Source organism: Drosophila elegans, unplaced genomic scaffold, assembly GCF_018152505.1.
Source record: "Drosophila elegans isolate 14027-0461.03 unplaced genomic scaffold, ASM1815250v1 contig_120, whole genome shotgun sequence".
NCBI lineage: Eukaryota > Metazoa > Arthropoda > Insecta > Diptera > Drosophilidae > Drosophila > Drosophila elegans.
This window is the reverse complement of record NW_024545485.1, coordinates 46,563-61,418: the sequence shown is the minus strand read 5'-3', so window position 1 is coordinate 61,418 and position 14,856 is coordinate 46,563. Positions and strand designations below refer to the sequence as shown.

Below are 14,856 nucleotides of genomic sequence, written 5' to 3'. Positions count from 1 at the left end.
TTACTTCGTCGTCACCTGCGATCGCCACATCAAAAGATTTTACGAGCTCAGCAAATCGTCTCCGAAGTTTTTCATTAATTTCATCATCGTTGCTGCGTATTTCAACTGTTCACTTCCGCACACGCATACTTTCAAGTTTGCGTTTTATAAAAAGAATTTGCCACCTTGAATTTTATATCGCTGCAACAACTTAGATTGCCTTCGGATTTTATTATTATTATTATTATTAATATCGGGGTGTCCAGTGTACCGCGACCTATAAGATCTATTGTACCCCCATTCAGAGCCTACAGCTCAGATATCAACCCACTTCCTCGAATAAAGTCGAGGAGTTTTAGTGGGTTGATTCTTACTAGGAGCTCAGGTGTAAGAGTTCTGGTTCCTAAGATTTTACATCTTATGCTTGCTAACGCCGGACAGTCTGCAATGATGTGTCTAGAGGTTTCGTCCTCTATGTCGCAGAATCTGCAAGTTCCACTGCTGGTTATTCCCATCTTACCTAGGTGACTTTTCAGTCTACAGTGCCCGGTTAGTAATCCGGTAACGATCCTAAGTGAGTTCTTCCCCAGTTGAATAAGTTCCTTGAACCTCTTCTTGTTATAGTTATTTATTTGAGTTTTGGCTTGCCTAAGACCTGGGGTATTTCTCCAGTGTTCTTGTCTCATGGCGCCTTCCGCTTTCCTAAGGTATTCTTTTATAGTGTGCCTCCCTATGCCACAGTAGGGCTCTGGGCCTACCAGGGGCTGTTCGGCTCCTAGTTTTGCCATTTTATCGGCAAGTTCATTTCCGGATATGTCCTTATGTCCCGGAATCCATCTGAGGGCCAGCCTGTTTCGACTGCCCAGTATATTTAGCTTACTCTTCACCTCTAGGACTAGCTTCGAGGTGATTTTGTTACTATGTAAAGCAGTAATTGCTGCTCGGCTGTCCGAAAGGATCGATATGTCCTTTTCCTTGTATCCACGCTGTATGTTGAGCTCTGCACAACGTCCAATGGCACATACCTCAGCCTGGAATATGCTGGTGTATTGGCCAAGGGATTCGTGGTATTTAATGCGAGGCCCTACCACTCCAAGGCCCGTGCCTTGTTGTGTCAGGGATCCATCTGTGTACCATGCAATGGTGTGTTTAGCCATCGGATGCACTTCAGACAGTGTGGTCCAATCTTTCTTATTGCCTAGGTGTGCTGTGAAGTTCTGCTCGAAGATTAGTTCGGCTGTCATTTCATCCCTAGGGTGGAGTATTAGGGGCACCTCACCTAACAAATTAGTCGCATCCCTGTTATTTAGAATGCAACCACTACCTGTGCCCTCAGTGCTTATTCTCAGGAGTGTAGCTTTGCGTTGGATATCAATCACATAGTGGAGTGGTGTTAGCTCCATCAAAACTTCTAAGGCAGCTGTAGGACAGGTTCTCATTGCCCCTGTCATGCATACGCAGGCAAGTCTTTGTAGTTTTCCTAGCTGGTTTTGCATGCTGATGAGCTTAGCTCGTTTGCCCCATGCAAGTGCTCCGTAAGTGAGGATTGGTCTCACGATCATTAAGTATAGCCATCGTATTATCTGAGGCCTGGTTCCCCAGGATTTCCCAGCAATTTTCCGACAGGTATGTCTTTTGGACATGGGAAGCGAAAGTCAGTTTACTATCTAAAGTGATTCCTAGATATTTAACCTCTCGGCTAATTTCTATAGGAGTTCCTAGCAGTGAGATTTGTCTCATTCTCTGTAGTTTGTACTTCCTTGTGAAAGGAACGATGACTGTCTTAGCAGGATTTAAGTTGAGTCCAACCTCCCTGCACCAGTCTAGCGTTGTCCTTAGTCCGAGTTGGACGATGTCGCAGAGTGTCGCTTCAAATTTGCCTCTGGCGATTATCACGATGTCATCGGCGTATCCTTGACATTGAATTCCTTTTCCAGCAAGCTTGCTGAGAAGGTCATCTACTAGCAGGCTCCATAGCAGAGGGGACAGTACTCCTCCTTGTGGGCAGCCTTTGCTGGTAGCGATTGTTACTCTTTCCGAACCCAGTGTACATGTTGCTTGCCTGGATTCAAGTAGGTTGCCAATCCATTTGCTCGTAGTAGTGTCTATGTTCCTTCTGGACAGGGCAGCTCGAACTGCATCATGTGATGTGTTGTCGAAGGCTCCCTCTATGTCTAAGAAGGCACAGATAGCTATTTCTTTGCTGTCAATTGCCCCTTCTAGGGTGCGACATAGTTGATAAAGTGCAGTGTCTGTTGAACGGCCTGCTCTATATGCATGCTGTGTATTTTGCAGCGGACAGTCTCTGAGAGCTGTTCTTCTGATGTTGTAGTCTACCAGTTTTTCCAGCGTTTTGAGACAAAACGAAGTTAAGCTGATAGGTCTGAAGGACTTTGGGCTGGTGATGTCTTTCTTCCCGATCTTGGGGATGAAGACCACCCTAGCGCTGCACCATGCACTTGGGATATACCCAAGGGCTAGGCTGCTCACCAATAGTCTTCTTAGGCGGGTTAGGAGTAGTTCCTGCCCCTGCTGTAAGAAAGCTGGAGAGATCATGTCTAATCCCGGTGATTTAAATGGTTGGAAGGTTCCAATAGCCCATTTGAGTTTCTCGGGCGTAACTATAGATTTGGCTGTTGCCCAGTCACTGGCTACTGTCCTAGGGGTTCTATGTTGATCACGCCTTGCGTTTCCCATAGTGGGAGTATTCCCCGGGAAATGCGTGTCAAATAGTAATTCTAATTTCTCCCGATCCGTGGAGGTGAAGGTGTTATTCCCTTTCCTCAGGGCTAAATTACTATCCGCTGCACTTTTAGCCATTGCTTTTTGCAGTCTCGCGCCCTCGTTGACGTTACTTATTGCCTCACAGAAGTTCCTATAGTTTTTCCGTTTGGCCTTCCTGATCTCTTTGTTGTAGAGCGTCAGGCTTTGCCTGTATAGTTCCCAGTTTCTATCAGTTTTTGGTTTGTTGAAAAGCTTCCGAGTGGTTACTCGTAGTCGTTCAAGACTAGCATTCCACCATGGTGCGTCTGTTTCCCGCCTCTGTCTACCTAGAGGACAACTGTCTTCAAAGGCATTTACTATCTTGTGACCCAGGTTGTCTACCGCTCTGTCTAATTCCAAGGGATGTCTAGGGTATCCTGACGGTTCGTTGGAAAGATTGAGCTCTAGAGTTGACCTGAATTTGTCCCAGTTTGTTTTTCTGGGGTTTCTTTTAGGGCTACATCTTTTTGTTTTGAAGGCTACTTCAAACAAAATTGTCCTGTGGTCTGACATTGATTCTTCTGGTGACACATGCCAGTTCTTAATGTGGGGTTTAAAAGAGTTGGTTACTAGATTTATGTCTAGCACCTCTTCTCGTACCCTAGTAACAAATGTCGGCCTGGCGCCGACATTACAGATCTCTAGGTTATTGTTTAAAATAAATTCTAGTAATTGCTCACCTCTGTTGTTGACATCCGTGCTACCCCAGATCACGTGATGTGCGTTGGCATCACATCCTATGATGAGGGGGATCTTGTTCGTCCGGCAGTGGTCTACTAGCCCGGGTATTCCTGGCGGTGGACAGGCCTCCTCCCCGGCAAAGTAGGCGGAGGCCACTGCTAGCTTCGGTGCAGCTTCTGTGCCGTCGATGGTTACGGCGACGCAGTCTCTGCTCATGAACTCTGAAAAGATACTATAGTTGATATCTTTCCTTATAACGATGCATGATCTGGGAGGTGATCCTCCTGGATCGCATATTACCTTAGTGTCCTTCGTGTACAGGCCTTTTATGCCATGGTGCCACCATGGCTCCTGTACAAGGGCTAGCCCGAGGTGTTGGGAGGTGAACATCCTCGCCAAGACAGCAGATGCTGCTTTGGCCCGATGGATGTTTACCTGGGCTAGCCGAGTGCTGCTTGTTGCAGCCATCACTCCGAGGTTTGATGCTCCGTGAGGTCTGGTGAAGAGAGAGAGCAAGTCTCTCCACCACCGGCTATCACGGTAACCTCGGCTTCTTCGCAGCTTTCGTCCAGGAGGAGCTCCTGGGCCAGCTCTTGGGATGACATAGGGTGTCCATCCCCTTGGTCGTCCCCAATGTCCATGCTGGTGATGGATTGTTCATCCTGTTCACCACGCTGTGACTTCGGCTCCACATTCGGTTGTTCGAGGGTATCCTCGACAGCCTTGCATGTGCCGTCATTGGGCGTCTCTTCCGGAGCTCTCTTGGTCTTTTTCAGACCGCTCACGGTGACGTGGCCAAACCGGAAGTTGAGTTTGTGGTCACGCTCCACTATCTCATCCCTTCCGGTCTGGTCCATCCCTACGACCAGGAGTGCACCAGCTCCGTCGTTCTTCCTGGAGATGACCTTCCAGGCGTCCGTCTCGACCCGGTTTTGGAAACCAATGAAGGCCAGTATTTCTTCATTGGTCCGGTCGGAGCTCCTCGGGCAGAACAACGTGGCGTTGTATGCTGCCGGGATGTCTGCTCCCGTGCGGGTCTCTAGGGGTACTCCCTTCCACGTCCGCAGCTGAGGTACGGCAATCTTGAGCCACTCAGCTGAGCCTTCATCCAGGCAGTCGATAATCAGGTAACCCACCCTGAAGTGGATTCCCCTGAACACGACGGGACCGCTCCACGCTGACGTGAGCATCTCGTCCATGACCGACTCCTGAAGCCCGGATAGTTCCTCTGCGGTCAGGCTGGCCGCCGGGAAACCTTCCGGGAGTATAGCCACCCTGATGAGGGTGGCTTTCTTGGCAGCCTCCGCGTAAGTCGGACGGGGTCCGATGACCGGCGGTGCCGAGCTAGAGGGTCTTCCTCCAGCGGTTGTCGGCTTCTGGTTTTGATGGGGCTGGGAAGGTATCTTCCTGGCCCGCACTTTTGCCTTTTCTGCCGCTGCTGCTGATGTGCTAGGCCCCTCTTGCTCAGGGACCCGTGAGGACGTCTCACTAGCCCCCGGGCCGTGCCTAGACCTTTTGGGGGTGTCCGTCGGTGGTGTGCGGCTGGTGTTCAGCCGTTTACCAACCGGTGCTGTCCCCAATGCCGGCTGCTCCCTCGGCTCCTTTGCCTTCTTCAAGGCCTCCTCTGGTGTCATGCCCTGCATGAGGTACCTCAGGTACCACTTTACCTTTGACCCTGGCAGGCCACGCCTGTTGGGGTCGTCCAGTCCTCCGGGCTGTCCCAGGGCTGGAAGAGCGTCCTGCTTCTTCAGCTGCCTGATAGAGGTTGGCCTATCAGATGCGAGAGGTGGGCGTGCTGGCAGGGTAGCTCCTGCTGGCACCCCACGCTCCCTGGCTGGGAATGTCTGGGCTGCTGGTGTATTCCTAGGCGGGTGCGCTGCCGCCTGGGGTCTGTCGCCTTCGAGGGATCTTTCCTCAAAGTGTCTTGCGACACCGGTTGCAGGGATATCCTGCGGGATTTTTATTTCTTTGCTTCTTTTCATGTGGTCCCACGAGCTGCGGAGAAGTATGTGGTCCGCCCGGGCAGAGATCCGCTGTACCCGGGTAAGGCGTACTTAGGACAGGCGGTCGCCACTTGCCTGAACCCTCCGTTTGCGACTGGGCTATTTGTTAACTCGGGCCCCCAGCCAGGCTGACTATCGGCACGGGTCGAATGACACCTTAGTCCGGCACCGAGGTGAGATGTGGGGGGATAGGATGGAGGTGGGTAGTCGTGAGGGAGGGGGTGTGTAAGGCTACGGTGTTAAGACGGCCAAACAAGCGTCTTGTCGGTATACCTCCATCGGTATACCCGCTGTTTGTCCGGGGTTGCTTATTTGCTTACGCTTATTCGCAACTAACCTTCCCAGAAGGTCGTTCGCTATCCGCAACCTGCGACCCGCCTGGTGGCCCCAGCTAAGCCTCCCTTCGAACCATCCCACTAGTTCTTGAGGATTTTCGCTTTATTTAATTTACTTTCATATCACTCTGCCGTGTCTTGATCTTTATGTGTTAACGCACATTAGTTTTAATTGTTCTTGAGTTTTATATCCCGGACGATCCCCCAATAATTTGTAGGGTATTACAAATGAGTTATTATCTATTTATTCCGGGTAAAGTTTACAAGAGTTTAAAAACAGAGTTGTTAAAACAGAACAAATTAAGTTTCACGACTTTCGCACTCTATGGAGACCATGCCTTCCTTCGACAAATTCTCGCAATCGTCTGATTTATGGCGCGATTTCTTGGTATGGGCCTTTCAGGGAAGAGAGTGATGGCGATAGATCAACCTGATAAAAATGGGATGGAATGCTGCTTGGGAATCTGACTGATGACATCAATTGCATTTATTGTGAAATTTAAAACAGTGTGTCCCCATATCAACTCACATATAAATATATACATATATATATATATATGTATATATATATATATATATATGTATATATATATATATATATATGTATATATATATATATATATATGTATATATATATATATATATATGTATATATATATATATATATGTATATATATATATATATGTATATATTTATATATATGTATATATATATATATATATATATATCTATAAAAAAAAATAAAAAAATATAATATATATATATATTAGTTTTTTAGCATTGGTAGGGATGATTAAAACCTATTCTAAAGAAAAACTACAAAATAAAAAAAAATCTTCTATGCCTGTTCTACTTCCGAACAGAACTAAATTATCAGACAAACTTTCTATAGTTTTTGAAATATAACTTTTTTACTGACTACGTTTCAATATGATAGTATTAAGACGACAATGATGGATGGTGGAGAGTCCCGAGCTACTGGGCCGCCTACATTTCCCAGTGCCTAATCGTATCACTAGGAGCTATATTCTTTATTTTGAAAAAATTTACATCAAACTATAATATGCATTAACCATTAAGAGTACTATGTAATGACTATAATAAACTCCAGCACATCATGTATATTACCTAACTTTACCACTTTTGAAAGCATTAATCATAATTAGTATTTTTAGTTTGTTTGTAGATTGGTATTTATTGTGTAGTCTGTCCGTTCCTTTACTGTTCTTTTTCTTTCACCTCTCGCGATCTCGTTTGTACGCCCAGAAGGGAAAGGGGACTCCCCGCTTAACAAGTTTTGCTTGGTGTCGTAAGGGCCAATTGTTTGTACTGATCATAGTATATCACCATCCGTAAAAAAATGATTACTGTCTAATAAAAACGTATGATTGAATTGTTTTGCATTCATTATAAATGTTAAATGGTTTGCTAAAAAGATTTTCATTGATTTTTTGTTTTCAAAATATGATTCTTAAAGTATAAAGTCATATTTCATATGTTATATTAAACACCCTTTCAATGATGGTTTTCTTTTAGTTTCACCACAGATTTCTATATACCTAATACACTGTATATAAGTATAATAATAAGCTGATTGCTAAAATTGCTAAAATCCACCCGAAATAGGTTTTTTGACTGAGGAGGACATCTACTTAAACCATTCCACTCTGTAGAATGTGAGCTTATAAATCTGTCCCAAAAATCAGATCTACACTCCTCAAATTATTATTTGGGGATTTGTAGATTTGTCAACATTAACTGCGTTGACTGGAAGAGTCCCCATTATTTTTAGAAGTACTAGTGCTTCCATTTTTAAAGCCTTTTGCAAGCATTACCTCGTGCCTCGATATGTACTTTCCTGTGAATTACACTCCACTGCTCTCTGTTTGAGATCCAATTTTCATGATCTTAAAATCTGTGCAGATAACGCTTTAATTTTTCTTGATTTTTTAACATGGCTCGCTTTTTTATTAAATTTTCTACTTATAATATGTGTAAAGATCAACATCATAAGATAAATGTGCCTTTAATTTTATCATGGGAATTGACTGATTTATTGTGCCAACTTACATTCTTGATTGGCTAACTGAGTCAACATCTTTATTTTAAAACCGCTTTGTAAATAGTGGCTTGCCTCATAGTTTTCCCCAAATCCCAGCAATAAGTGAGAAATCACATTTCTTGCTTCTCCCATAAGTGAGATCTTGTCGTATTAGGAACTCTCTTAAATGGATGAGTTCAATAAATTACTCATAAAACAGGCAGACTTGGAATCTCCAAAGAATGTGGGTACCTGAAATTATTCAGGTTCTTAGACGCTGTCAAAATGTCAAACTTTAATTCGTTTAACTCTTCGTCATAATTCCAATCAGGGTTATCAGCCAGGTCGTTTAAATCCAACTACTTTCTGTCAAAATGTCAAACTTTAATTCGTTTAACTCTTCGTCATAATTCCAATCAAAGACATCAGTTTGGTCGTTTAAATCCAACTACTTTCTCCCAATAAAAAGCCATTTTTTCAATCCTAATTTCAAACGTAGTAATATTACCCTATTTTGTATCTTTATTGTATTATTATTGTATTTTATTTTAATTTAATTAAATTTTATTGATTTTGCCGTGTTCGATGATTGCCTGTAGCCGATGACGTCTTTGGTTTTTGCTGATGTTGTTGCTATGCTGCGGCAGTTCTTATCATGTTGTACTCTGTTGTCGCTCATGTTTTTTACCGCTGACGCCGCCTTAGTGACGTCAAGATTTTGAGTTTAGTGTATTTTTTTGTAGGGGTGTTTTCGTCAGCAATTTTCTTTTTTCGATTAGATAATTTGATTTTTGGCCTTTTTTTTTATTGATTTTTAATTTTTGCACTTTTTAATTGGGTTTAAAAGAGTTGGGTTTGTTTTTTTTTTAACTTCCAATAACCGTTTCGATGTTTTAGCCTTGAATACACTCAATTCTTAAAAAATTACTTTCTCGATGTTTCTGGCCTTGAAAACGCCACAGAAAATTAAATTGCTCGATGGCAACATTTATTTTAATTTTATTTTACAAAAAAAGTTGCTTTTTTTATTTTTTTAAACATTAAAAAAAGGTTCTCTTATATATTTTTGTTTTTTAAAATTTTTACTGTGTTTCTTACCACTGGTGGGGGAAAACAAGAATGAATTATAAATAGCGATATTTAGCTGCAAGCGTTTTTATTTTGCAATACTTTAGGTGCTGGCCCTAGCTCTGAGAGTCTTTTTTACTGGTGGCGGAAAACGCAGAGTGGTCGAAGGAACAATATGTTAGGGATCGTGGAATAAATGTAATTGTAACATTTTGTATGTAGTTTTTGTTTCTTTTTTGTGACTTGCGTACTGTCTTGTTAAGTGTTGACTGTAATGAAGGTTGGGTTAGGTTAGGTTTGGCCGCAAGGGCCCTTGTGATGCCTTGTGATCCCAGTAAAAGGTATGTCCGTAAGCTCGTTGAAGGTGGGACTGCTCGAACCATCTGGTATGGTTAAAGAATCTCATGAGGTTGGCTATTTTAATGCGTGGGATGACCGCAAATGCCTGAATCGTTAAAAATTGGCGCTGGGCACAAACACAAGAGGTATTCGATGGCCTCATCCTCGTATATCTGTCTACAACTACGGCAGAAGTCGTAATATAAGTATGATAGTCGACTCTGAGTCGTCTAGCATGATTGTCTATGAGGCAGTGTCCTGTTAGTGCACCAACTAGGATTGAAACATCCTTCCTGTTGCACTGAACTAGAACCCTTGCTCTTTTTCTTATCAATTTTACAGGTGATGATTGAGTTTCATCTAATCTCAGGGAGACTAGTGACATACTGTTTTAGAAGTAGCTTGCAAGTGGCCATGGGCATGCCCACCGTCGGCAGTCGTCTCTTCCTTGGCCAGTTCATCAGCTGTGCAGTTGCCTGAAATTTCCCGATGACCAGGCACCCATATGAGGTTGATTCTGAGTTGGTTGGCCATCTCGAGATCTGCGCACTTAGAGATGGTTTCCGAGGTGGATTTAAGGCAGTCAAGGGCTTTAGTGCTGCTTGGCTGTCTGAAAAAAGCATGATGTAATGTTGGATCCAGAACTGCGTCTTGTATTACTATGACCTCTGCTTGGAGTGTACTGCAGTGGTCTGGCAGTCGAAATGAGTGTTTGGTGTCCAGCTCAGGGGAGAAGGCTACCGCCCCGTGCTTGTTCTTTCAATTTTAGCCCGTCCGTAAAGATATTGGTGGCGTTTTCAACCCGATATGGGTTTGCCTAATCTGTACCACTAACCATACAACATATAGACTGGTCATTTCATACAACGCATTTGGACACAAAAAAACGGATCGCGGGAGGCCCCCCGTGCTCACAGCAGCAGGCCCCTGCACTTCGTGCGCGTTCGGGTTTTTTGCTCTCTCATTCTTATTCTCATTTTTATGCTCGCGAACTCATTGCACGAGTTCAGTCGTTCAGTCGCAGAGATGCGCTTTTTGAAAAAGGCTGCCCTGCGCTTGAATTCGTCTTTGTATGTATGCGTGATCATGCATTCTCGGCGCATCAAGAATATTTTGTCTTTTGCCACTTTTCAAACTTGGTACCCTAAGAATATGGGCGTATTTACTATTGGGTTATGATATAAATATCAATGTTATATGTTATAAAATATTTTTTTATAACATTTTATTTTTGTTTACAAATTCAATTCAGTGGTAGCAGTAAAATGTTTTAAATATATATGTATGTATTCGAATTTATAGAAATCAGTCCAATGAGATGGGAACAGGGCATATCGCAGTCGTGTCACTTGAAACACCGACTGCTCTTCAGTGGTTGAGAATACTTCAAACTAAATCAGTTCTTGTCGATGTTTTGCGAGCGGTTGGTGCCTGCATACCCTACCGACGATTGCTTTTAAGGGGAGCGGGCTTTTAGGACACTTGCTTTAAATGTTATGTTTAGTGATCTTTGGTTGATTTATATTTTAATGATTCGCAGTGTTATTTTAATTGTCTTTGAACAAGTAATAAATAATAAAATACTATTTACATTTTTGTAAAGGTAAATGAAACAAATATAAAAATCCACATTTTTTTTAATAATAATAATTTGTTTTAATGATAATAATTTTAGATTTTAATTGTACCAATATCTTGGATTGATTGGTACGATTGATTGGGGTGACGTTGTTGAAAGTCCCTTGTCTTGAAAAGCCGCCATCCCTTGGGATAAATATGAATTTGGATTCGAGCCACCTTTCAGGTATATGTTGCACATGTAGACAGTTATAATATATAAATGTTAACCACGGCATGATAATATAAAGGGTCGCTGGCAGTTCTGCTGGGAAAATCATCTTGTCCTGGGAATTTTAACGGCTTGAACGTGCTTATAGCCCCTGTTCCAAACTTCCAAAGACGAGGTGCCTGGTGGTAGGCTCTATGCTACTACAGAAACGGGCCCGTTCTTTCCGTTTGACCATTCTAATATGGTTTTTATATAAGCTTAATTTTGAGTAGTACTCTTTCTCTTGTTGAATTCTTGTCTACAGTCCTGATTGAGTTCCATTAGGGCAGTGGGCCACCATGCAGGCTGCCAGGTTGTTGGCCGCCAATTTGTCCGTATCATAAATCAGAACCTTGGTCCTTTCGAACCCGAAGTTCACAACGTTCTGTAGCGCTGCGAGGAGCTCAAGGCTCTACGAGTTAAGCCGGCCTAAGAAACTTTGAAGAACAAGTAGTCTATTGACTGCTTTTGAATGTATAGCCTTTGAGGCTAAACAAATGCAAACAGAAATGTAAGCTTTGTAGGGATGGTGTCCTCAAAATCAAAAGCATTTATGGTAATCCGATTAGGAGGGAGCTCGTCCGTTAACTAAAAGGATGGTTTTGGGCGATTTTTAAAATATTGGACCTTTTGGCGAACCTCTGCTTCGCTTGCTTTCCATTCAGAATCCTAAAGGTTTGCCGAACTGTAGCCAGAGTGAGCTTTATGTCTCCGTGAAGAGTGTTCATATGAACGTTTTAAATTACCTTTCATGATTTACCAGATCATCTAAGTAGGGGCAGAGCTGAGCAAGGCAATTGTTAAGCAAGGTGGGCAGTAGACAGCTGGCAAGGCTGCGATTGAAACTTAGTCGATGTAGCCTTCAAATAATTTTTGCAATCCTTTGGTAAAAGTTGTGCGGATGCAGTCTGTTATTAAAATGCCGGTTTCGCCGTGTGCTTCACCATCTAGATGATAGCTGCGGTATAACATGTCGAAGTGCTTTTTGTTAAGGAACTGAGTTTCATGCAGATTATGCCGTGAATCGCAATCAGCATAGCACAGAGCTGTTCGTAGGCAAGACGTGGTCTATTTGATTTTGCATAATGCTTTGCATATTGGTTGCACCGGCATAGACCACCGACTTTAGAGATGCCGTTGGTGGTAATTAAAGAGCCAAATAAAGACCTGGCAGCTCTGCGGAAGAAAACTTCTGATGTCGTTTTTAAGATAAAGTGCATGCTTTGCCAGTGCTCCTAGTGTTTTGTTTTTGCAACATTGCACGAGTAAATCATTGCAACAGTTTACTCTCTCTTCCTCCCGCTCTACTTTTTGCTGTTTTTTTAAATGTGTACTCATAAATTTAAATTTAATAACTTTGTTGAAATTTGTCCCAATTTTTATTGCATTTTCGTTTCTGTTATTGATAGGCTTTCTAGAGCCATTCTTTTTCTCTTTCTTTTCTCGAGTGTGTGGCTGTGTGGCCCGTATCTTAAGGGGGTAAACTGGTCTATAAATTTGAAAAAAAAAAAACTATTTTTTTGCATATTTTGAAAGTTAAGACTTTAAAAAATAATTGAAGATTTTTCAGAATTCGAATTATTTTCGGAGACACAGCCAATTCTGTGACGTGGCGTCAGAGTCATTAGAGTTGTTTCCAAATCTTTAAACGCGTTTTCTCGAAACTATTTTTTTTAGTGTAAATAACATTTTCACGTGTTTTCATTTTTATTTCCAGTTTTGCTCAACCGATTTCGGTACCGTCGGATTGTTGAAGTATATAGGTGGTTAGATTCGTTTGAGTTCCATTTTCAAGATAAAGTGATAAAATTATTTTCGGTTTTCAAGCGCCTATTTTTTAAGAATTATTTAATGTTATTTACACTTAAAAAAAAATGGTACCTCACAGGTATGAGGGAAACGATCTGGTCCGAAAATCAAGGTTTGATCTCTGGACGATTTCATTGATTTAAATTTGTAAGCCAGTGAAAAGGTGGCGAAGACGGATGTCACAAAATTGTAGAGGTACATATTTCCAAATTGTTTTTAATCCCTAAAGCCCATTATTACTTCTCAGTTGCATGAAAGGTGTTCCTAGCTGATATCACCTTGTCAACAAGGTTTTGTTAGGTGTAAGATGGGAAAGGGTATTATTAGCGGTTGAATGATCTATTATATGTTTTTGCTTGGATTTACTTAGCGGTGGTTGAAAAATTTGATGAGCTTTATACTTCCCTTGCCCGCCATAATATTAAATATTGTTCTCATCGTTGAGAATCCAACTATCAAGTATAAAACATTTCTTCTTTTTGAAGTAAGGTAAGGTAAATTTGTCTTCTTACCCTAGCTCAGTTTACCAACGTATAATAAAACTAGGTTATAATTTTATAAATCCTATTGATGACATAAGCAAAAATTCTTGTAACCTCTGGTACTCTTTAGTGTTCTAACAAAACATTTCATTTTTATTTTCAGAGCTATCTATTATTAAGCAAAAGTCTCTTAAAATCGATCAAGAGCTGCAGGTATCGCAAAAAAAAACCAAGGACTTACAAATATTTATTCAAAACTTTACATCAAAATTGGAGCTTCTAAATGACAAAATATACAAAAAACGGGTACATCATGATTTTCAGGAGACTGAGTTCGAGCACGAACAGTCTGAGCATACCCAAAAACTGAAGGTAAAAGTGGGTCTCTTAAATGAATTTTCTAAAAATCATTATTTAATTTTAGTTGGCTGAGCGCGGAATATTGAAGACGGAAGGAACCATTAATGATCTACAAAACGAAATTGAGCTTTACAAATATCTCGTTGTAGATAACCATAGGGAAACGTTATCGTGGGAAACAAAATATAAATTAATTGAAGAAACTATTCAATGGTTGAAATTACAGCGATCTGTAAATGGTGAAATCGGGGTAATGAAAACTGAAATACATCGTATGAATATTAGATATGGTCAACTTAAACGGGCACAAGAGAGACTTGTCTTAGATCTAGAACATTGCGTTATGCATCGCGAACAAATTTTTGTCAACGCTTCAGTTAAAGAACACGTACAAACAAAAATTAAAAAATGTAAAAACACCACTCAGATTCAGGTGAGACTTGATGAAGTTCATAACAGGGCAAAAATAATACGAAATGAAATAAAATTTTTATCGGAAAAACGCCTAATCGATGATGTCAATAAAATTGAGCGTATGATTTATATGTTACGTAGAATACAAACAGATCTTAAAGATGTCATAAAAGATGACGCCAGCATCCAAGATCGAATAGAAGAAGGCATTTTAGCTAAGCATGCCAATTTGGAGCAAATAGTACGGAAACAGATCAAAGCAAAGGCTTATCGAAGACTTAATATATTAACTATACAACAAAAAATAGTTCGATCAGAGAAGACATATCAACTGGTAATACAAAAGCAAAGCGAGCTGAACGACACCCTTATGGAAATTAACCAAACTCTATTAATAGACTTTCCTGATAAAAAAACGTATTTTTCAAAAATATTTCATGTTCTTAAGGAATAACAGTATTAACGTATTATAAAAAAAAAATCCTTAAAATTATTAGTTCTTCAATGAAATAAATGTTACTTAAATATTCAACAGTTTATTTTATCCACACTGCTACAAGCCAGTTAAATAATAATTCACTTAAACCAATTTTTTAATTTACTAATGCTGTATTTACAGATTCTTTTCAATAAATAATTTTTTTCGATTGAAAAAATAACTACTTGTATTGATAAATTTTCTAGTTCTATAGGCTTAAATACTTTTTAATTCACGCCTTATTCACGATGTGAAAATAATTTTAGTTTCTAGAT

General features: G+C 41.1%; 1 protein-coding gene across 1 annotated transcript in view; it reads left to right on the top strand.

The window, feature by feature from the left end:
- The window catches only part of LOC108148313 (coiled-coil domain-containing protein 40), a 151,531-nt gene extending 136,896 nt beyond the window's left edge, over positions 1 to 14,635 (top strand). Inside the window, exons 3-4 of the mRNA XM_041708874.1 lie at positions 13,493 to 13,701; positions 13,754 to 14,635. Coding sequence (XP_041564808.1) covers positions 13,493 to 13,701; positions 13,754 to 14,557 — 1,013 coding nt within the window. The 3' untranslated portion in view covers positions 14,558 to 14,635. The remainder of the gene's footprint in view (positions 1 to 13,492; positions 13,702 to 13,753) is intronic.
- The last annotated feature ends 221 nt before the right edge of the window (positions 14,636 to 14,856 follow it).